Genomic DNA, 24,741 nt, shown 5'->3' with positions numbered 1-24,741 from the left:
TATGATTATTGCATTATCATTAATATTAATAGTGATGAAAATAAAATAAATAAAAATAATGATCGTAACAATAATGGTAACACACTACCGTATAACAATAACGATATATGCGAATGGCGTATGGGACAATTGTAACGATAATAATAAGGATAATAAATAAAATATTAATTATATTATATTTATATGTGCTGAATAACTTCTTTATTCCTTAGCGATTAATCACTCCAGTTCTCAAATCGCGACGATGTATTAATTCTTGGAATGTCTTGCTCCGAAAAATTGATCAATTGATCGATCGATCGATTGATTGATTAATTTGAAAACAATTGTCCTGCAACAGTCTGGTAAATCTGTTCACGATGTATAGCGTTTAACGATAACAATAATAACTGTAATATAATAGTGATTTCTTTTCGTCGGTAGAGAAATGATGAGATTATGTGTCATGACAATGAATGCATTTGTTGGTTGCATAATATTTATTCATACAGTAGAAATGAGGACAGTTCCTGGTTCTGAAATAATGTAATTCTTATTCGGTATATTATCATTATCATTCTTATTATTTATTATTATTAATATTAATATGCCCCAAGGAATGACGATAACGACATTAATTCATTCGATGACGTAATTTCCAAGTTTAATGTATCGTTTGTTTTTTCAGCTAGTTTTATGGTCGGATATATCATATCGTACCATTGTCTATGTAACGTGTATTATATTGCAGCTGTGTCGCCCGGTTTGATCTACTGACACAGATTACAAACTTTGATATGTTCAATCATCTGGGACTGCAACGAATTAATGGCCAACGACCATCAGATCTCATACGTAGAACCGAATGAGAAACGTCGGAAACGTACGTACGTATAGGTATGTATATTACTGCGCAGGATTAATATCATGGTTTTCACCTTGGTATCATTTATACGTTTAGTTCTTTGATTTTTTTCGAATCAATCATCGGAGAAGTTACCGCAAAATTTTGAAATCGAATAAAGATCTGCGATGGTTTCGCGAATTCGATATTATTGTTATGCTATAATCATATACGCATGGATTAAAATTGTCTTTTTCAAAGTTTTATCTTTTCGTTTTTTTCGCTGCACTGAAGAATCAGTTCAGATATTATATTTGATTATTAATCTTCATCTCTTTTTTCGGCAGAGTCGTATACAATATATACGTATACCGTATTATCCTTATTATTATTCAGTCACTTTTAACCGTTATCAGAAAATCACAAGTCGCCGTCCAACCAGCTTCGTCGCTTGCTTCGTAATGGATTTTGTGATCACCGATGGAAAACAAGTGGCCCGAATTCTGGAACATAAATATTATTTCAACGATTTATCATTCGAATAATGATCGAGATGAGTTCCCAAGTGTTTCGACGATACAGGTGGCACTCGGGGAAAAGTAACTGGGCGAAAATCGTCGATCGTTTGCGTGGGTTACTTTTTTCTTCCCTTCCCGGTCAGCATATTCCAATTTTCAACGATACCATGTATGCCCGAACTCCGCTGAACTCGGTTTTTAAAAGGCTTTGTCCAAACAGGGGGTCTTCCTCAGGGATCGATCTCCATATCTAAGCAATACGTTTACATTCCAACTTTACCGAGGTAAAACTTTTAACAAGTCTCTCGATTCACCCCTACGACTTTTAGGAAGTCCAAGCGTCACGTTTGCATTAAAACGAGGTTTGCGAAGAGCAGAAAAAAAAATGATGACAACAAAAAAAAAAAAAACGAACAAATAGCTGAGAGAAAAAGTCTCAAAAAAACTGAAAAACTTTTTGGACGCTCTCAGTTCAGCAAAAATCTGCATTTCATCTGATAAAATTTCACCGAATAGTGCACGAATCCTACTTGGTACGACATCATATTCCGCACTCCTCAGTTTTTTCATTTCATTTATCTACTTTTTTATTACTATTGTTAATAGAACTTTTTTTAGTTTTTTTTTCTTTTTCATTTTTCTTTTCCCATAAGCGCCGAGAACGTTCACGTAAACTTTTAACCGACCTCTTCACCAATTTCATCCTCACAGATCTTCACAGAAACAACCGCGCCAGATCAGGTTGAAAAAATTCCGATGATCGAAAATATCGACGTGTACTGTCTATGTAAATTGAATGAGAGGGAAGACAAAAAAAAGATTCATAATTCTCGAACGATCGTCCACAAATTGTATAACGCGATATCGACTCGATTGGATAAAAAAAATTTCATTCCCGAGCGTGTATTGTACCTATGCATATTATAACATCGTTATTATTTTGAAGCAAAAATTCATAGCGGATCGAAAGTTTCCAGACACTTGACTATGTAATTCACGTCTGGAGATTCTCCAAATAATTGTATCGGATAACTACATCCGATATGATGCTTAACGCTTTGAGAGACTGATGCAAAAAAAATTTGACGACGAACGAACGAAATGGAAAAAAAAAAAAAAGAAAAAAAAAGAAACGAGAGAACAATTCACGAATCAAATCCACGACACTTTACGTAAATCGGGAGTGTGGCGCGGACACTGCGGTACTTTGAAAACTAAAATGTTTCCGTCTCGTTGGTTTTTTTCTCTCTCTATTTTTTTTCAATTTTTTTGTCACATTCTTCGTGTTTCATTCTCCTCGGTTGTTGCGCGTATATAGACGGATTCCAGGTTTCCGCATAGAAACCTTCCGAGTCTATTTTTTTTATTCCTTTATTTTTTTTTTTTTTTACTCTTCATTCCTCTTTATTTTTCCAGCTATTCCGTACCACGGCTGCAGTAGCTCGTCCATGCCCCGAGTTACGTTAGCGGTGGGTGGTAGCCGGGCTTCGAAATTTGCATTTCATTGCGGAAAATTATGCATAACTAATTTCATGACGGTGCCTAGAGGGTCGCGCAGGGGAGCGGTGCGGCGCGCAAGCGTTGTGAAATGTTTTCTGCCCGAGGGTCTTCCAGCCACCATTTCCTCTTATTTATTTTTCCTCTCCTCTTCCTCCTCCATCTAGTGCTTCTTCCTTTTCTTCTCCTTATTATTTGCGATTTGAAAATATTTCGTAAGACTCTTTTCGCGAGTATGGAATATTTTTTAAATCAACGAATAATTGCGTATAATTGTTCGCGAGTGACTGAAATCTGCCAAAAAAACTCCGAGGATGATTCTCACGGAACTTATTCGAAATTTCAACGCACAGTCATTTAAAAAATACTCACCAAAGGGAAGTGTATCTTATAATTGGAAATGAAAATCATTGCGCGGCTGGAAATAAGGGAAAGACAAGAAAAGAATTGCCAATCAGCTTATTCTACGTTTTAAACAAGTGAAGAAAAGAGATTCAATGCAGGATTCAATTTAACGAAATTTTCGCTAATCGTTATGCCGACCTGACCGTCACTTCAAATTGGTGGATAAGGCGAGATTCGTTCATCCTGATTTAGCTCAGAATGAAGCGGAGGGATGATTATGAATTCCCCCTCCGCTCTGACTAATTTTTGCGCAATTTCATGCCGCGGGCCCGATAACATTAGCTTGTAAATTTATTTCAAATACGAAAGTAAAAGATGAGGTGTCGGGTGACACCCTGTTCGGAATTGAAAGGAGTCGGAGGATCGCAAATTATTAATTCGTTTTTCGCTGAGCTTTCATGAATTCCATCCCCTTTTTCATTGTTCTTTTTCTTTAGGTTTCTCTCAACTACGTGCCCAATCAGCCACGATCGTTCGAAAAAAAGAAACAAAAAATAGGTTTCGATCAGATTTTTCGAAAATTAGGTTTCCACCGGAATTGAAAACATATTCCACATGCATCCGGTAATCGAAAGTGATCGTGTGGCTGTGACCAAGATTTTTCGAACGAAGTGAGCTTTTTATTCGAGGTATCAAAAGAAGAGATTTCTCTTTTGTTATCGAATGAAAAGAGATGATCTTATAAAAGCTTCTTTTTCCTTTTTATCGTTCGCCTATTTGGCAATACCTCGCGTAATACCAAGTCTTGGTAACGTGTCCGCCTTGTCTTACACACGGACACGAAGTTGTCGGGGACGTGGAATCGCGATGAAATCCGATTTTAAATGAGACACACTTGAGGTGATATTACAAAAAGTTACATCGAAGGAACATAGATTCTTACCTTATTGCTGATTACGTTCGTGATTTTAACGTTATCGGTGAATATAGGCTCGGTCCAGGTAACGAGTGTCCTGTTTTTAGCCGACGTTACGATGTTTTGCGGGCAGTTTTTTATCCTGGGAGCTTCGCCGGCTGAAAAAAACAGAAAAATTATATCCGCGAAGGTAGGAATGGCGCGAGATTCGGCGACGCGACCTTTGGATATTTCGAAAATCGAACTACGCGAAGGTCAACGCGTATCGTTCTGATTCGATAACGTTTCGAACCGGTTTATCGGACCACCGGAAATTGCCAGCACAACGGAAACGAGTAAATTGAGATGGATTTGCAAATAGAAATAATAATTCAATTCATGGTTCGATTTTCGAAGCAGTGCAGATCGGCTCCTAGCGCCGTGCAATCGCTCCATATGCGTCTACGGAAAATTCAATTACGAACAAATAACCTGTCACAGGTACCTAAGCTTTTATTCAACTGACTAGAAAAATAGCAGCCTATAGTAGGATCATAACTGAAATTGGCATTTGAATCGAACCGTTGAAATGCGCATGGGAACGACTACCTGGTGTCTTTTTTTTTTTTTTCATTTTTTCTTCATCGCGGAAAACTGCTTGAATCCGAAACTTGATTACTTTATGATTTCGGAGAAATTATCGAAAATTCAATGCGATGGAAATTTGTTGTAAAATCACGCAAAATTCAAGGATAATCATAAGTCTCTATGAAATCAAGGACTCCATTTTCAGGATTTCTATGCGTCGTCTGATATTTTTTTTTCAGAATTTTATACCGATTCGGCACGAAGTCCGAAATTCCGTAAAGCCGCTCCAGATTCCCTCTGCTCACAAACGTAAGATCGTAAAATAAGAGAAAGAACATTCCATAGCTCACGTTTAACGGAAATGTGTAGAGTGCAGGTAGCCTGTTTTTTGGAAACCGGATGTTTCGCGATAAAGGTGACCTTGTGTTCGCCCGGTAGTAAATTAGCCTCCAGTCTCGTTCCCCACGAAGGTTCGGATCTCACGTATCGGAACCAATCGAGATCCGTCGAAGGCTGTGCAAACGTTACGAAAGCTTCGGATTGCCCCGGCGGAACTTCCGCGATGATATTTTGGGGACAATCCAACCTTGGTTTACTGTATCCTAAGAACGATGCAAATCAACATTTTGCATGGATTACAATTTTGCAAAAACAAAGAGAAAAAGTGGGTTCTTCCTCTTCTTCTAACATAACATGTTTTTGGTTTTTGGGACAAAATTACCATTCCCACCCCTCGATTCAAGTTTTGTTCTCTACTCTCCTGGCTCGAGAAATGGAGCAAAGAAAAAAATAGCCCTTTTTCATGTATTACTCACTGACGCATTCCCCGTGTTTCGAGCCAATCCAATCCCCGTTCGTCCCGCAGGTGAGTTCGTACTCTCCTCTTAATTGGTAGCCGTAAGGGCATCTGAGTAAACACTTGGTACCGGGTCTGTTGATGACCCTTTTTCTCCCCCTCCATGGTTTTGGGGTTAACAATCGCGAGCATATAACGTAGCCTCTTCCCGAGGGATTTAGAGCAGGGCAAGCGATGTCGTTGATATCTGAAATCAAGTATTAAGTCAGCTGAAGGGGAAAGATTTTCTCGTTTCGTGGTGGTCCACCCCCCCTCCACCGCCGGTGCGACGAGAGAATCCTCGGCTGGTAGCATCCGGAGTAATTCTTCTTGAAGCGGAAACACGCCGACGTCTGCAACGACCACTCCGCGTTAAAGCTCGCCCACCCCTCCCTCCCTCCTCCACACGCTTCTCTTTTCCCCCCTCGGGATAAAGCGACCATTTTTGGAGGAAAGAGGGATTCGTGGATAGACCCGGAGGGTGACGACAAAAAAATGGGGGCGAAACGACGGACGGCCGCACCTCCGTAGTGTGGAAAAAAATGAGACCGGGACAACCGGCCGTAAATCAAGATCTTCCACAAATCTGGGATACGCTGTACGATGAATAGCCGTTTGCTCGGATGTCGTTGAAATTATGCGCGATAAATGCAATTTTTTTTTGTTTGCATTAATTTTTTCTTCATGCATCGATTCTATGTGAATTGAGGCGAAACTTACCTACGCACGTTTTCCCATCGGACGACAGAAGCCTTTCGTCTCCGTTACAAGCGCAGAAATAACTTCCGATTGTATTTTCGCAAACTTCTTGACACCCGCCATTCGATATCGAGCACTCGTTGATATCTTAAAAATCAATATATTTCAGTAACACGGAGTATGGAGTTCGAATGACGGGAAAAATCGGATGAAAAACTATCGGGTGAAAAAGAAGAGTAATGCGAACGACGTAATCAATACACGTGTATACGGATGCTCGCAATTTATATATATATATAAGTGCGAAACGGTCCTACGGGTTGGGAAAAAACGAATTGATGGATTAATGTTTGATCAACGGTTACGTCCGTAAGCGAAATTGCAGCGAGGTGGAAAAAGAAATCGCCGCTCAATCCTCCGATCGCTGACTTTACTAATTCATTAACGATGATTACCGGTGGCATAGAGTGTGATTTTAAACGATCTCTCGTCAATGAACGTCAATTAACACCGTGTGCTCGATAATTCATTAATTAATTTCATATCTGCAGCTCGGAATATTTTTTAATCTTCCTATAACACGTCAATTTCACCGAATACGTAATTCCGCGTCGACTCGATCCCCCGCGGAAGTAAAATTCCAACTTCGAATGATCGATTGCCTCGCTACACAGCGGATTTGTCAATAAAAAATTGTATCGAATCTAATAAGAAGGAAACGTAATAAAATGCAGGGAAAGTCGTTGAACGGTCCTCGGGACTCCCGGCGCTGATCACGGGGGTGAAGAGGGTCAGTGGAGCGGAGGTCATCCTCAGTCCGGCACTCGTATCGCACATTATTCGCAGAGTCGGAATTGAGCGGTGGCGTCAATCGATATCCCATTTATTCGAGTTGAGTTGGCAGGCAGTCGGTCGCCTGCGAACGAGCCACACCACTCCCGTAAGGAGTCTGTCGTCGTCGTCCCTCGCCCATCGTCATATCCGCGTTGCATGAGTGTTTCACGTGTGTATGTTTCATGTATTTTACGTACACACGCGTACCTGTGTCTACCACACGTTCGTACGTTGAGAAAACGTGTAACGTAATTTAAGTTCATCGTTCGAAAGAAGCCATTTCAGATGTAACACGAATGGTGAACGTTAGGAACGAAGAAGGGAGAACGGGCGCCAGTGAATGGGCAGTTCGTTCTGACCTTTCGACGGTTCAACACCTCGTTTCATGTACATGCATGCCGTATATAACTACATCGTTTCAGATATGTATATAGAGATGTAACTATTTACCAGGCGTACGTACGTCTGCCGAACGATACGACGCCGGACCACTACCTAGCTTTATTTCAATCGTCAGATTAACTCCGTGCCTTAAATTAAACTAAATGGTATTTAATGGTGGTACCTCAGAGATCGTTACCAGCTCCGTTTATTCAATCACTCACATTTCCTGACGGTAGAATCTCGTAATTTTCACCCCGTCTGATTTTCAGATCCGAAGCGGTGGAAACGTCCTGAAAAGTTGACCAGGAAACCCCGAGAACTCTTTCGAGATCCCGTGCCTTTCTTAAGGGTCGACCGTACCCGAGGCGAGGCGGTACCTTCGTAATGCACCGTTCCGTAGAGATGCTTTGAGAAGACGAAAACGCAAACTTGGAACAAGCGAAATAGAGAGAGAGAGAGAGAGAAACGCGCGCGGATCGTTGTTCTACGACGGTTAACCCACCGAAAGTGAATAATTACGCCGGGCAAACGTAATTAATTCGCGTGTCAAGTTCCGTCAGATGTAATACACCTAGAAACTCGTGGTAATTTAGGTTTGGAATATAATATTAGCGCGCGGCTCTTAACGTCCGCGGGCGACGTAATTTCGCTGCTCCGTCGATATAAATCGGCGAATCGTTGAACGCGAGCTGCGCGTCGTTGTAGAATCGACGAAAAAAAAGAAATTCATACGCGCTAGATCGAGTTCCCTCGAATCCGGAAGGATTTCATATTTGCGTGTAACGCGATTGTCGTCTTGGCATAATGGGCGCGCGATGCACGCGCAGTGTATTCGCGTAACGTGTACAGCTTCGGATCGGTCTCGTTGATCCGAGAGCTTTTGACGCTGCAAGAGAGCGGACCAACGGACGATATAACTCGCACAGCTGGGCGGGTCCGAATAATGTTTGCGTTATCAGAAAATTGCCAGCGCAATTGACCGGCTCGCTAACAATTGACGAACCTATGAATGGAAGCTTTTTAGAGCTTCTCTTTCGCCGTTGTGTCGCATTGAATGGGAAATATTAACAAAGTGAAGAAAGAGAGAGACGGGGAGAAAGAAAGAGATGGTTAATGACTAAAGGCGTTAATAAATTACTGGGTAGATAAGAGCTCTGCATGAATATGACATAAGACAATCTTTAAATATTCAAAGCCCCGAATCCCTACACCGTAAACTGCTTTTACACGATCAAATTTTCACGCGATCGCTGTGATATCGGTGTACGGTGTTGTTCCTCTTCAAATTTCCGTGGGGTGTCGGAGAAGCCGTAATCCCTCAGAAGACGCCATTTGTCGTAGTTTTTTTAGGCCTCAAAATTTCAAAAAAGCGAATACTTGGCTTTCACCGATCGCGTCTCAAAAGTTTCACATCAAACCTCCAGAGTAATTACGCGTGGCGTCTTCGAATCGGTCGAAATATCGAATTGAACTTGGGAATCGATCGGATTTCGGGATCGTCAATTTTTGAAACCGGATGTCGTTCACCTTGTTGAACGTGGAAACTTACCGACACAGTTCTCCCCGTTGAGGCCACTTTCGAAGCCAGTCTCGCAGGATTTCAACAAAAAGTTGGAGGGCGGTTCATCCCGCATTTCGGGTGGTTCGGCGCATCTGTACGATCCCGGAGTGTTGATACAACCGTGTTCGCAAACTATTGTCTGTAGATCCGGTACCGCGCACTCGTCGACATCTAAAGTTGGGCGAAAGTGCAAATAAAGTATAAACCGCAGCGTGTTTCGATAGAAATTGTGTTTACCCAGCTACGTATTACGACGAAGCGCTGGCAATATTTCTACGGTAGATCCACACACCTTGGCACGTCTTCCAATCGTCCTCGAGCATAAAACCGTCGGGACACAGACAAAATACTCGACCCATTGTCGAAAGACACGTGTGAGAACATCCCGCGTTATTCGTACCGCATGGTCCCGCGTCGCGACAACTGTGATTGTTCGCTCCTAACACGGTTCCCGGTATACCCTCGCAGGAACATTTGTAACCTCCTTCCAAATTATAACACGTGTCTTGACAAGGACCGTGCCCGTTGTTCAGAAGACACTCGTTGATATCTGAAGATCGGTTGGACGGTATTGAGCATTGACGTCGAAAACCGACCGAAATAGAATTTCGAGATTCGGACGTTCTTTTTTATTTTATCATCCACAGGATACATTCGTCGTAATGACTCGATTTTTTTGCGAAATGTTGGCTGAGACGATTATCGCTCGATACCATCCAATTTCGGGGGGTCAGCTTTTACTCGTTCCAGTGTCATTTTTGTTCATAATTCTGAAGATTTCAGGCTGACAAAAACTCATGTTTAAATGATTCGATTAAATTTGTAAAAAAGATGTTCGTTCCCAATGGGAAGGACTCAGATAAATGTGGCGGGGTGAAGAGAGAAAGAGAACGGGAGAAACTTGAAGTTTTGACTTTCGTAAAATAAGGATTACCCCGCGGCCCCGGTACCACTGATACTCACCCATACAAGTATACTTGGTATCACCCTGTCTCATTCCTTTGGGACATTCACAACGGAACGATCCTGGCGTATTGATACATGAAAATTCGCAACCGCCATTATCCTTATCACATTCGTTGATATCTGAAATATATATTATATATGTGTTTTTTTTTTTTTTTTTTTTCTTTCTTACGTAACACCATGTTGAGGTATCGTAACGAGGATCCAGTTGCGAATGACTTACCGATACACTTGTTTCCATCTTGGCGAAATCCTCTGTAACACGAACAGGTGGGAACGCCGTTATTGTCCCTACAGAGTTGCTCGCAATGTGAATCCGAGCAAATATCGTTTGGATTCTGTAGCAGTTTGCACTTTGGCATCTCGCCAACCCATCGTCGATTATTACAGAGCAAACGACGCGACGTTGTCACCATATTATATCCTTTGGTGCATTCGTAGTCGGCTTCGAGATACTCGTGACCCGGTGTCGAGGACCTTTTTTTTTTTTTTTTGTTTTTTTTTTTTTTAAATGTAGAAAATCAACCGTTGTTATCGTGAAATTCCGAAATCAAAATATAGGATTACGCACAGCGAGAGATGAATGGAAATCTTGAATGAAATCGATACTCACTTAACATATTTGATGAGGGCGTGTCTTGACAAAGGCGCTGGTAAGAATGTTCCGTTTATGCAGGACAAATCGCCCTTGATATCCTCAACGTTCGTTTCGACTTTATCGAGCGTTCTCTCAAAACTTGAAAGATCTTTTTCACCCGATAACGTCGGTTGTTCGGTAGCTGCGAGAACGGAAGTGTTGTGACGTTCGCCGAACGAATTCGTGGAACGAATTTGATGATAATTTGCCAATTTCGACAGTAAAATATCGCCGATAACGCGATCCTGATAATATCTGGCGTCGTCCGATGGCAGCTCATTTTCTTCGGCGGCATTGATTTCGGAAAATTTTTTGCCAACGAATCTCGAGTCCTTCAAATTTTCGATACCGAGCGGCGATAAACTGGAGGGTATAATTTTTGACAATTTTTTGCTAGATTTCAACCAATTCTCTTCGCGGGTCTCCGATTTTGCGAGTTCTTTTTCGAACTGTTTGGAAAACTCTTTTTCGACATTTTCCTGACGATGATCTCGGGTAGTTTTCAAATCCGCATCGTCCGTTGTAACCGATACTCTTTGCAGGTGTACTCTGGTTTCGAAAATGCGCTCCTCGTCGCGTTGATCGGGCGACAGAGGAGGAGGAGGAGATTTTTCCACGTGAGATTTCGGATGTTCCGAATCCTTGTGCCGCGAATTGGTTACGTTGACTTCGGAGTCCGTTGACACGGGCATGTGCAACGCGGCTGGTTCGTTCGCAAGTTTATTTTGTTTTCTACCTTTTCGCGTTCTTCTATCGCCATGACTCAGTTTGTTCTTACGTTTTCTTTCCCTGTTTCTTCTCCTGCGTCTCTCGATCCTCAATTTTTTTATCCTATCCTTAACGTCCTTCAGCTTTTTGTCCTTACAGTTATTCGTTCTGCAGCTCTGTTTCCTCCTGCGGGATACCCTACCTCCTTGAAAATTCGATCTATCTTTCTTAGGAGGCTGAACATTGTTCAACTCGATGTTTATTCCGTCACGAATATTCGAATCGCTTGAAATATACTGCGAACCGGATACGGACGAGTCGCTCTCATTCCCATGCGACAATTTACCTGAAATATGTTTCATTCGACGACGACGCTCACCGTTCTTAGCCCCGCGATTTTTCTTACGAGATATCGTCGGAAGGGCCGCTGTAACGTTAAGTGAACTACTGTGACGAACGTACGCTATTGGGAAAGCGAAGTGGAATTGCTAAGAATTACGTGGATCGCTTGGGATCGTGAAAGATTGCTGGCAAAAGCGAACATCTTGGAGTTTTCATTTTGATACCTTCATAATAAACGAGTCACTTGGAGTATCAATTCTTGACTTTTCTCTCAAATTGACTTTTGCAACAATTTCGAAAACTAATTTTAAAAACGCGTTCGTTTCCAAAACTCGAAACCAACTACTGATCAAATTTCAAAAACAGATCGAAATTTTCATTTCCAGAGTTCCAAAAAGGGTGGCGGTGGTGAGGGGGTGGAGGAAGAATACACGAGAAGGTTAATTGAAATTGCTTGACCCGTTTAAATTTTATCCACGTATATTCGTGCCGAGGTTCGAAAGCTTTTTAGGACCGGTAAAATATTGACCGACGACGAGCGTTTTTTTTTTTCAATCACTTCCTCAGGGATGCCAATTAGACGCAGCTGAATCCGCGCGTCCAGGTATTACCGGAGTTTTTTTTTATTTCACCCCAGCGAACATTAGTCGAGGCAAAATTAAGTGCTGTGTATTTAGCCGCGGTTTCTTTATCACAGTAATAAGTATTTCTTCGTGTTAGGAAGCACTTTTGACTAGGCTCCAGAGTGAGCAAAAAGGAAAGACGTAAGGCGACACGTCTTATAGAGAATAAAATTTTCCAGAGATGACGTTAAAAGCGAGGAATTTCATCAGTAAAATAGAAATATCTTTACGAATATGCTCAGCTTGTGGAGAAAAAAATAAATGAAAAATAAAAGAACTCACTAGTGCCGATTTCTTCCCCTAAATTTTTACCCTCGGAAGGCGATGTTAAGGTCGAAGGTGCTTTCGTCTCTTCTTTATTACCCGTCACTTCTGCCTTTTTTTTCTCGTCAAGAGAAAACTCTTCGCCCTCAGGAAACGCCTCCCAGCTAACGAACAACAAATTATTGTTTCAAATCGGTAGAGAAAATTTGAAAAACTCATCACTCTCTCTCCGATTATTATATTTTTACTTTTGTTTCACTCCACCCTTCGGGGGGATATCTCGAGGTATAGTTATACATGTGTACGTATACGTATATAGTCAATAATTAAGGAGTTTCTGAATCTACTACGAAAGTCTCTTTGAAGAAATCTCTGAATAATTATCATTCAAGGTACGAAGAGGAAGAAGAAGAAGTCGTGTCAGGCGTATTTTCGGCGACTTAGGGGAAAAGGCAAGGGTCGCCAATTAACCGTCGCCACCTGGCAATTTTCAAGAACCAATGAGAGAGTTGACATCCCCTAAATTGCCCGACTGCAGGATAGCTATACCTATACCCGTACACTCTTGTGAAGAGGATATTTTTCAAATGGCTCTATAATTCAATTACATAGTTACTTGAAAGGTTGCTTCGTTATTCGCGTGATCCCCGCGACGATCTCGGGGCTCGGCGACGAATTTCTAGGGGTGGCTTCCGCGGAGGAACCCTCGGAAGGATTGCCGAGATCGGTCGATTGACCGGGTAGATTTCCTCCTCCCGCATTTTCACCGAGGCCTGAAACCAGAATTAAAATATATTATCTGTAATTAAGGCGACTCAAGCGGTGGAAAAAAATTCTCAACATCCTCCGGTGAATTTCAGGATTTCGCTTACCACTATCCCCACTTTATGGGAGAAGAGGACAGCGAGGTTGATAATCAATTCTTCGAGGAGTTCGTCCGAATTGAGAGAATGCAGAATGAACGAGTGGCGGTACAGCGTTATAAAGAAGAATGGAGGCGAAGTTCTGGATCGTAACTCACTTTGCTCTTGAAAGTGCAAAAGAAAATCTTACTCTGGGGGGATTCCGAGATTTGTTCGTAACGCTTAACGATTATTGGCATGTTTACGACTTGGAAAGGGTCCCTGCCCTTTATCCGCTCCGTATATATATATATATATACACGTATCATCGTCCTCGGTTCTTTACTTTTCCGCTCTTGGCTTAGCCGTGATTTCAAACGTGAGAAACGACCCCCGAAGATTCAGTCCGTACAGGAGTTGATTTAATTTGCTACTATCGCTGCCTACCGATAGCCCCGCTCTACATAGAGACAACATAAATCACTGCACGTATAATCAAAAGGCGAGAGGCCCGAGGTAACGGGGAGTTTCATTTTTCAATCACCTCGTCTACACCCGAACGGTTTCAACGCGTTGAAACAATCCTATAATTTCCATTTAAACCTGTCGGTGAAGAAGAAGAGGATAAAAAATTAAAGCTCATTCAAAGCGATGGATCGAAATTCGCGTACGTTCTATTTTACGGTTGTGTGGTCGACGATATATTTTTGTGTGCTAGACCCATGATAAAGGTCCTCGTTGACGTACTGTGCCAAAAATTTTCAATTTTTTTTTCACCACGGTGAAAACGTACCAGCCAGTTTTCCGATGATTTCACGCCGTAGATAGACTTTCAATGGAAAGCGACGAACGGAAATCGAGGGGATCGGAAATTGAAAGAATTAATTTTTTTTCTCCTCGATTATTGCAACGCGTTCGCCCGATTGGTTGTCGTAGATTAAACGTTGGTACCTCAATTTGAGCGGTCTATTTCCAAGTTCATTGACCTTCGACTTGGCAGAGGTCACGTCCTCACGTTACACACTCATACAGAGCGCGGGTCAGTTATCTTCTCTGTATTTTCGAACTCACTTTATACCAAGACCCTATCGAAAGTTGTCGACGTACTCGATTCCGCAGCGATTCGAAATGGAGAAATCGGATAGTTCGAGTTGGTAACTATGTATATCCAGATAATGGAAATGAAATCGCAATCGATTCCGTACGTCCTTCCCGCACCGGCATCGGGCGGAATTGATCCCCTTTGTTACAACGCGCGCGCGGAAGTTCAGTCCCGGTCAAGGGCCGAACTTTATAGAAATTTTTCCGGTCGCTTCAAAAACTTGACTCGCATGGTTTACGGTTCACCATTTTTATGCAGGAAAAAATCTTTGCTTCTGGAACGATACGACGCTTCCCAAAGTTTTGTCATCCAACCCGAAACAGGGCCTTTCGAAGGAACTGTAATACGGGTAGTTACAATCGCGTTTGCTGAGCGGTCAAAACGTCTCCGATAGCCGTCCCTTAATTTCAACGAGGTGTTAATCGCGCATCAGCTTTTAGTTAGTTGTTAACAGTGAGGGGGAAAGAGAGAAAAATGAAGAGAGAGGGAGAAGTACAGGTGAGTATGGGGTCGCATAATCTCAAAGTAGCATATACTATAAACTACAAGCTCTAAAACGTATTCCGGGCATGGAGGTGCTGTACGCGAGAAGTTACTCCGTAAAGGAAGGTCGTAAATTAAAGTTGTCGTGGTCCCGTTGCGACTCAGAAAAACCTAATCTCGAGCGAGTTTTGCGGTAACGAGTTTAACCCGTCGTCGTCGTCGTCGTCCTCGTCGTCGTCTCGGACAAACCATTTTTTTTACCCAACGATGTTTTCTGTTTTTCCGCTTCATTTATTTATTCATTTATTTTTATTTTTATTTTTTTCTTTAACTTTATAACGTACGCACGTGTGTATATATATATGCGTTCTTCCGGTTTCCGAGTGAGGTGGAAGGTGAAATAAAGGAAGGGACGACTCCTGGTTTATATAGGATAGTTTGAGCTCAGTTTCAAATGACTTCTCAGCGGTTGAAAGCGGGAAATACTCCAGGGCCATGACTTACTTCTCCCCTAATTGTAACCGTTTGTCCGTTTCTCTCGGAAGATTACCACCGGCTGTAATTTTCCAGCCTCTCATTTCTGCATGACGTAAATTTAACCTTGATTATCACTTTGCCAAAAATTCTTATATCGTATCAAAATCATCGATCAGCCGTGCGTTATATCTCAGATTGCACTGATCTGATTACGGATAACGGATTTATGGAAGCGATCGAAGTTCCGTACCCCGAAATCGAAATAATTAACGCGGTTGACTCGTCTTATTTTGATACGGGGGGACGGCAATGAAGCGAATTTGCCGCTCGGGTTTCCCGACGTTTTTTAACGCCTCGTCGCGGGTTCGTCATTTTGAAATTCGAGAATCTGGAGAATCCCAAGGTGCGCTTGCGATTAACGAAGCGTAAAATCGCCGCTATTAATTTTCCACTTAATTTCCTCGGTTCGTCGAGTATTTATTTTTTATTTTCTACTTATCTCCCGTAAGTAAAAACTATTGGGAAAATTAACCATCGCATTCACCCATTAACTAATCCAATTCTACGTGTATAGGTATACACTCTGAGCTTAACTCAAGATGAATATAATGGACTTTTCGTCGTTAATTTTCAACGGATTATCTCTAAATTTTTCAAAGAGAAACAAAACGCTTCGTTTCATTTTCTCTATTAGCCTCCGGTACCCTCCAACAATTTCATCGCTAACTTTCGTATCAAAGCTAAATTCCTAGTTATACCCCGCACCGAGACCTTCCGAATTCACCGGGAATTCCTCATCTCGTTGCAGCTTTATAACTCGATTTCGTTAAACATTAAACGACTATACATCTGCATTTCCCGTATTTTTGCCCCCCCCCGCGGCTGAAAAACATGAAGCACATCCCAACAATTTCACGTAGGAAATTTTTTTCACGTAATCAGATGAGGATAAGAAAATTGCAGACCGTAATATCTGGATACAATCAGCTCCGGAGCTGCGGAGTACATGTTCAGAATCGGGTTATTTTATTGATGCAAAAAAAAAAAATAAATAAAAAAAATGAAAAATAAACGAATGAAAAAATTCAAGTAGGTATACACGTGATATCGTGACCGCCATTTTCTCTCCGTTTTCATAGCGAACGTTTCCGGACCCTTATGAAACGTGAAAATTAAAATTTTTTAATCGAAACGATAAAAGGAAAACAAGGAGTCGCGAGCTCCGCGTGTTGGAATCCATCCGTAGACGCGTGGTTTAAATAAATTACACCGAATCTGGTTAGAGTAATGGACGATGCGTCGGAATGACTGGAACGGTTTTCATTCACACCGGGAAATCAGTTCCTGCGAAACATTGTCTCTCGAACTAAACGAATTTCTCGCTATCTACAGAGAGCTTAAAACTTTTCCACCGTTACATTTCAGCTAAGGATCCGATAGGGAATTAAAAGCTTTCTTTGGTGCGGCTAGACAACAGCTATGTATTTCTTATGGTGTGTTACGTACGCGCCAGTTTACGTATGGGCCATCCTTTTCCGAGTGAAAAATAAACCTAAGGGATGTTTTTCAAAAGATATAATAAAAATAAGTGGAAGAACAATGTTGATGGAATGTTCCATTATATTGTCTAGTTCATGTCCGGGAAGATGTATGAATGTTTTTTCGTACGCCCCGCACGCATGCGTCCGCTTAAATTCCACGGCCGGATCCACGCTCCGTGAGATGCGATAAAAATTTTATAAACTAGTCTCCTCCTTCTTCTACTTATTCTCGGTTTTTCCTCTCCTCTCGGACCATCGCGACACGTAGGACCGCCGTACGTTCCATTGTGCCTCGCCCGGCGCGTATAACTTCGCTGCAGGAAAGTCCCGAAGAAAAGTGCCGTACCTACGGCAAGAGTTAAAAGTCTCGCTGGTAAGCTGCACTTTGTTGAACTACGTATAAGAATTAAATGAAGTACGGGAGAATTGCGATTCCGGACGATGAACATCACCCCGCACTTCTATGCGCGCGTTATGCGCTTCCTATACCGCAGAGCTCGCAGCATAAGTTCAACGTTTCCAACGGATATATTATACGTGCACGTAACCCGTATACCTACAGGTATATTGCACTTCTTCCGGAAAGATCGATGCGAGCGGGTTGCAGGGACAGCCGGGAGTCTGCGGGATAGTTTGAGCTCTCCCGGAGAAAATCTACACGTGTACTACACCCGCAGACGTACATTTAAACCTGTTTCCCAGGTGTGCGAGGAGTGAGAAAAAAATAAGTCACTTTCCCTCGAAGGCGATAAAAATTTTGTTCGATGATTAGGCTGAAAGTTCGAACGAATGGAAAATTCACAGTAGCGTACGTCGCGTACGGAATTGCAAGTTCGAATTTAATTATCGCGGGATGACAGCGGGGTGAAGGACTATCGCGAGCTCTCGCTATTTTGTAATGGAGAAATGGCAGCTTGACTTCGGTAAGGGGTGGTAAGGGGGAGGGTTTCACCATTTAGCGTTAAACTCTGTCGCCCATTGTGCTCTGCGGGTTAACGATGATAGAGCGGCGTTCCTTTCTCTTAATTAATTTAATTAACCGCCCAACTGACAGCCGTCTTTCACGAACGTGCATTACGATTTCCCCCGTACAGGATGAAGAATTATTCAACGGAGCGAGAATCGAAAAAATTTCAAAGGGGAAAACTTTGACGCACTTCGATCTATGGGCGGAAAATTTTTATCCCGACGTTCGGATCGTGACTTTTCATGTCTCACGTTGTTCGTCGATTTCGATTCGCTCGCACCCGACAGTTGGACTTCGCATCGAATTTTTCGTTCGGAGAAAACGAGATTGGTGGATAAAAGGATTCGTCATTTTCTTCGATTTACGGTGCATAGAATATACGAAAAACTTTTCTCAGATTAGAAAAACAAAGTGTTCGTTATTCTCGTACGAATCAAACGCGCCCAAGTTCATTAAATTCCGATCATACGGTCTCGAGGTATACTAAAAAAGGTAACGGCGGCTTAAATTAGAGGGAAATTTAATAATTCGGCGGGCTGCGCTCGAGCACTCGGTAGTCGGTTTCAATTTCTGCCATCGGGCCGCGCATAATTTGCTAGACTTTCTCACAGCCAAAGGTACCTCGGCAGAATTTTACATGAGCGCGATCTCAAGAGCCACGAGTAACTTTTTGTTTAATTGATGATGAGGTGTACGTGTATGAGGATCTTTCTTTTCTTCTTGTAGTCCATTGTCTAGGAGTTTCGAAACGATTCGTCGATGAACGGAAATCGTCCAGATGACTCTTCAATCCACCGAGCGACCTACCCCGATGCAGTGATTTTTTCTCAAAATTTCTATGCAACCGCAAAAAAATTAATTTGTAAAAATTCAGTGGTAGTAGAAGAGAGCGCACACCAAGCGAGTTGGATTCTGACTAATTTCGAACACAGGAATAGCAAAACTTACGATTAGTCCAGAATCAATTTCGCTAAGTGTGCACTCGGAAGAATAGTTGCGAAAATCCGTCCGACTTGTTTTTTGCATAAATTATTTCTGAATTCCTGGGTGACTATTGTAACAAGTAGGATACGGGTGAGGGGCGATGATAATTCGAATTCGTATATATATATATATATATATATATATATATATATATATATATATATATAAGTCAAAAAGGTCAGAGTTCTGCAACAGGCGATGTTGATAACAAATTCCTTGAGGCTAAGCGAGGTAATTTTAACCGAGTAGTTATACCGCTTGTACGTATACAGCGGTATACGCGAACGTCGAGTTTTAGGTGGACGGCACATGAAATTCGGTGCAGTATTATACGTAGCTAGGTGTATTTCTCGTTATGCGAGAGGATTTGGCGATTAGATCTTCGTGGTCTCGACGGGCCTCACCTGGTTTACCATCTCCAAGGATTACTTGCGCGCGGCTAAGCGAACTTATACGATATCGTGCCAACGTGTATATGCATATACGGTTACCCTATACTACGTACATATATATGTATATACTTCGGGTCAAACCACAGAAACTTTGAAAGATAATGGAGGTCTGAATCACCTTCCATCAAAAGTTGCGCGATACATCTAAAGAACCCATTACAAATTCTCGCATATATTTCGCCTAGCTTATCATCCGACGCGATTTCGATAATTTGACGCCCTGAGAGAACAAACCTCACAATTTTACCTTTTTTCCTCGAGAATTAGTCGATAGTCGAAACTTTTATACAAACTGGAATGCACCGGCTCATATTTTTCCATACCCCGTACATAAATACTGCGGTAATGAAGTTGGAGATGTTTATCAAATCTGCCATAGATCGCGTCACTCCACACCTGTAGACACGATATACGCGTCTACCGATATAGCATATGTACACAAACTGGAGAGAAGATTCAATATTTGTGCTTGATGATGGCTTTGCGTCGCGGGGGTTGAAAGAGGACCCGTCCCGTGCCCTGATTCCCTCCGATCGCTTCTTTCTCTCTCGCTCCACCACCCTCCGAAACCACCCTCGACCATCCCATCCCGATTTCTCTCCTATCTCTATCTCTATATCCCTCTATCTCTCTCTCTCTCTCTCTCTATCTGTCTTTCCTTAGCGCGGCATAGTTGGTAGGCAATTATGCGGCCCGGGATCTAATGGATTGCCGAACACTGTATATAACGCCGAGAGGAGAGCACTGGTCGATCCGTGACAGAGCAAGGATGCCGGAGACCCTCGCTATATCCAGCTATGTACCCCGCACTGTACATTTGTACATATTGCACGTATAGGTGTACACGGTGTACGTATATATATATACATATATATACGTATATTATACACTCGTATACATATATATAATATGGACCCTTTCCAGAAACTTGAAAAGTTTCTGTGTGCGCGCGTTCACTTTACATTGCTAATGCGTCGCTCACCGCGAATGTCGGTTGTTCCCACTGTACTTTTGAGTTATGCGTGCGTACGAAATAAGTAGTTGGATGTACGCGAGCGCGGATTGCTAACGAATATATCGCGAACACGAGGTGATTAATTATTGTAGAAAAAGTATCGCGAGGCGTCGAATCGATGCACCGTGAGAATTAATTAACGAATTCGGATCGATCCTGTACATATCGCAAAAAGAAAAAAAAAAACAAAAAACAAAAAAGGATAGAAACCTCGTGACGTGCTACGCGGTGTTCAAAATTTATACCTAAAATTGTGTGTCGAACAGTCGGGGACAGAGCGAACGGAAGGAAGAAAAGAAAAAAAATGAAACGAAATAAAACATTGAGGGTATCGCGTGTAACCGCAAACTCTTTGAATGGATTCGAAAAGTATCGCTACATTCGAGTTCGGTCCTTTCAAGTTCCTTTTCCGGTTTGGAGGGCTCCCGAATTGATGGAAAAAAAAGTTTATTTATATCACACCAAACCTCGTAATTATCGAGGGACGTGTTACACCGCTCTTACGCTGCAGCGGAATCCAGATTATTTCAGCGCGGGATACGTATAATTTTCGGATCAAAGGCAGCGTGCAGGGGATGAAAATGTCGATTTTCTCTACTCGTCGCCGGATAACGTCCGGGAATGTGAACGTTGACGTCGATGATCGTCGCCCGAATCCTATTTGCATACATATGTAGACATACATTTTTCCGTGCGATAATCTGCTGGAGAAACGGAGATTACATTCGGTTCCACCGGATTAAATTGCAGCATATATATATATGAAAATTATATCGATCGTACGTACGGGACGTTTCGCGTCGATTCGGCCGGCCTCTGTAGACCTGCGGAGGAATTTTCAATATCGTCGCAATATTCTTTGACGATATCGGAGCCGCGCCCCCGCCCCCCCCCCCCCAACAAAAAGAAAAAACCTAATTCAATTTTGGAATTTTTGTTTTGTTTCGATATTTCAAACTTTTAAAAATATATCGTAGAACGCGTTCGATTTTCATCGCGTTCTTAGATACCGATGAATTATTCAAGCGAAGTGGGAATAAATACCATAAAGCGAGATGAAGCCAATTTTCAGCGACGATTATGGTTCTATACCGTCTGAAATCCACTGTTTTAAATTTCTAGAAAAATTTTCAACCTCAATTCGAGAAATATAGGAATCAAGGCTCGCTGGTCGCATTCACGTGAAATTCCCCACGGACGCATGAACCTCTGATCTTCGCTTTGACGGCTGTGCAAATGATTACGTGCAATGAAACTATTTCTAGGAAAAGCGTAATATTCCTCGCCGATCCAATGCATGGGAGGAGCTCGACTAATATTTAATGCAGCGGCGCAATATACATGGTATACGTGGAAATAAAATTATACGTCCAAGCGAGCGTACAAGTGGCATACGCGAAAGACTTTCCACGCCGAACCACACCGCAGTTCAATATCTTGCAATCCGAAAAGTTGTCTTTCGATGTTCAAATGAAAAACCATCGAGTCGAAATTTCAACCCTATCGATAAAAAGTATAGCGAATATTTTCAGTCTTCATCGTCCAGCTGGCTGAATTAGGCGATTTGTCACGGAATACCCTGTAGTAGACACGAGTAAAGATGTCGTAAAGTTTTCGGCCCGTAGATACGGAAGAGCGAAATCCATGTATATCTGTTCCGTGCATACGTAGATAACTTATACATTTTGTGAGCGAATGCAGGAGACGCGAAAATTACGCTGACTCTGGTCTTCTCTTCTGACGATCAGCAGTTTCCGGAATCTGCAGGCGTGTCGCGTTACGTAGTTACTAACAAACAAGAAGACCGGGACGGGCGCAAGGATAATAAACGCTAACCGCGAACGATCTGTTAATTATCTTTGTACGTTTTCATACGTGATCGCTAGGTTTATGTATATTTTATCCTCAATATTTCCCCAGCTATCGCTTTTGCGAAACCTCCGCGCGTCGCAACTTATAATCACTGTACGGTATTCTAAACTTTGAGGGTAAGTAAACCGGGAACTTCCGGTCTTGTGTATCCACTGGAGGCTAAAAGCTAAATGAAAACGGGCTGCCGATGACGATGGTCGTCGCTCGGCAACTCAAATTAGCCAAAGTAATATACCCCGAATACTCCTTTTGCGGTCAATCAACCGCGCGTCCCACTGATACGGTTTTACCACCAAACAAAGCCAAATGGAATCGACGGAAAAACAAAAAAGGAGTAACCAGAAAAAGAGCTACGTGTTTCACGGCACGTTCACCCGTAGCCTGTAATCAGCGCTACACCTGTATATCTAGTTTCAAATTTTCCCAAATTTCCATTCAACTTCGCCGGGTTTCGACCCTCTTTTTGCCATTCGCGCAGGATGTACGCCGCACGTATACATATACGTATATTATACGTACGTGTAGATGATTGTTCGACCTGCGGCTGATATTACGTTTCAAAACGCGAGTTTACAACAAATCACGTCGCGCAGTGATTCCCCATTTTTCAAATAATACCACCAAATTTACCGGTGAATAAAAACACGAGTGTAACGGATGTACGATTGCTATGAACTTTTTGATGACAATTTTTGCCAGACTTCTCCGAATAACAACAGCCAGAAGAATCGGTAAACCATCGCCTAGGCTAGATACGTGCGAGTCCGGACGTAAAATCGAATCTCTAAAGAACGTACATTCAAATTTGGAACTCGAGTGCGGAGACAATACTATAGCGTACGCGCGCGGTACGTGTTATCTATACTAAATTGATGATTTATTGGTTATCGGTCCGATTATACGCAGCGCCTATTAGTCGTTATCGTACATAAATCATCATCAATATATTATCGATCATACCGCAGCTCGTTCGAAATTCTAATACCGGTTTCGAAATAACGGCGCGTATAGAGATAATGTGTAATAAAAAATACGCTCGGGGAATTTTTTTCTTTTGCATTTCGTCGAACGCGAGAATTTTATTGTATAGCTGGGGGAGGAAAAACTACGACAAATGAAGTATAGTTCCTATAAATTTTTCAAGTTTTGAAAACGTCGTTCGTTTCTCGTTCTCGATTCCGAATCGCTACGGAAACTTTTTCTTTCATCTCTTGTATCTCTGTTTTTATCGTCATCGGAATTTTTATCCAGGAACTGTCGATGGAATCGAAAGCCCTCGATGGAAAAAATTGAACTTTCCACCGACGTCGTTGTACGACGAAACTTCATTAATTATTGGAAAACTAGGAAAACACTCGAACGCATACGATGCCGGCTCGAAAAGAACTCGTGAAACGCTATCGCGGGAATTGGCTGACCCAATTATTAAAAGAAAAGGGTTGGAGAATGAGGTGTAAAAAGAAGTGAATCTGATTTCAGCCGATGGGGTAGACCGATAAAAGCAATCGAGGAAAGTTCACGTCGGAGATTCACCGCCAAACTTTTGAATTCAATCAACTTTCGTAATAATTAATTTCTGAAAAACAAAAGTATGAACGAGTACGAAATCTTCATCCGGCGTGAATAAACCTATGTCTATATACTATTCCCAACTTTTACATCTTCGAAAAAATGAAATATACGAAACACACGATCCTCTTTTCTTCCATGAGCAACCAAGTTTTAAAACCATCGGCGAATTAAGGCCAGACTTAAAAATAATCTCGAACGGTAAATTCAAAAAATTAATTAAAACTAATTATTACATTCGTCCTCGACTCTTTTTCACATCCTATCATAGATTCTATGATCCTATCATTTTTTTTTTCACAAGGAGAATTGAAATTTGGATATATCTGATAGGCGAGCAATTTTTCGCTCGAAGTAGAAATCCCATACGATCGCATTCGTTGTTTTTTATGGGTTTCCTTTACGTTATTTGTTCATGTTTGTTTTTCATCTTAATTATTTTTCACGTCAAAATAATAGAAAAAATACTCACCCTGCGTAACGCAGAGTCCCAGAATAATAAAAATGCACTTTGATCTGGCGAATTTTATGATCCTTTTCGACCACATGGTGCGTTCTAACACCGAAATTATTCAAACGCACGGACCGGATCGCGCGGCCACTCGCGTGGCTCTGAGTTCACGTCAGATTATGAGAGTCTCTTTTATCCAGCCTCCGATCTGGACCACATTCGGACCCTAGCGCCTACTTTGCCCGAACCAAACATGCGCCCGGAAAACGCGGAAACCTTCGATGATAAGACCAAAGTTCGTGTGATTTTGTACAGTTCCCTGTATACGTCGGTAATAGAATTCGTAAGCTGTCTTACCATTGGTTGGCAAGAAAATCTCAATCACAGATTGCGATATTCATCTTCTCGTTACTCGCAATCAGCTCGCTCTGGTTCGGATCCAAGATAAGAATTGATCGTCGAAACGG

At 42.0% G+C, this 24,741-nt stretch overlaps 1 protein-coding gene across 2 annotated transcripts; it reads right to left on the bottom strand.

Annotated features, from left to right (window-relative positions):
• Positions 1-410: 410 nt before the first annotated feature.
• Positions 411-24,524, bottom strand: LOC105685815. Of its 2 annotated transcripts, XM_012400244.2 has the most exons (13): positions 24,296-24,513; positions 13,136-13,292; positions 12,538-12,683; positions 10,559-11,717; positions 10,169-10,422; positions 9,943-10,065; positions 9,272-9,529; positions 8,968-9,150; positions 6,222-6,347; positions 5,482-5,709; positions 5,017-5,268; positions 4,127-4,257; positions 411-1,326 (listed from the first exon to the last, which is right to left on the bottom strand). In XM_012400244.2, exons 1-13 carry the CDS (start codon positions 24,369-24,371, stop codon positions 1,216-1,218), a joined length of 3,204 nt encoding a protein of 1,067 aa, XP_012255667.2. In that variant the 5' UTR covers positions 24,372-24,513; the 3' UTR covers positions 411-1,215. The 2 variants fall into 2 exon arrangements, with proteins under 2 accessions (XP_012255667.2, XP_048506859.1); XM_048650902.1 differs by lacking the exon at positions 6,222-6,347 and having other exon boundaries at positions 24,296-24,524.
• Between the last annotated feature and the right edge of the window lie 217 nt (positions 24,525-24,741).

Source organism: Athalia rosae, chromosome 2, assembly GCF_917208135.1.
Source record: "Athalia rosae chromosome 2, iyAthRosa1.1, whole genome shotgun sequence".
NCBI lineage: Eukaryota > Metazoa > Arthropoda > Insecta > Hymenoptera > Athaliidae > Athalia > Athalia rosae.
The sequence above is the reverse complement of the archived record's forward strand: the minus strand, read 5'-3'. Positions and strand labels throughout refer to the sequence as shown.

What these genes read in the sequence shown, in the direction of transcription:
- LOC105685815 (XM_012400244.2), bottom strand. Translation starts at nt 24,371, where the DNA reads ATGTGGTCGAAAAGGATCATAAAATTCGCCAGATCAAAGTGCATTTTT. An exon ending in GGGACTCTGCGTTACGCAGG is followed by an intron (nt 13,293 to 24,295) that starts GTGAGTATTTTT and finishes TTCTGGTTTCAG; the next exon opens with GCCTCGGTGAAAATGCGGGA. An exon ending in AGATGGAAACAAGTGTATCG is followed by an intron (nt 10,066 to 10,168) that starts GTAAGTCATTCG and finishes TATATATTTCAG; the next exon opens with ATATCAACGAATGTGATAAG.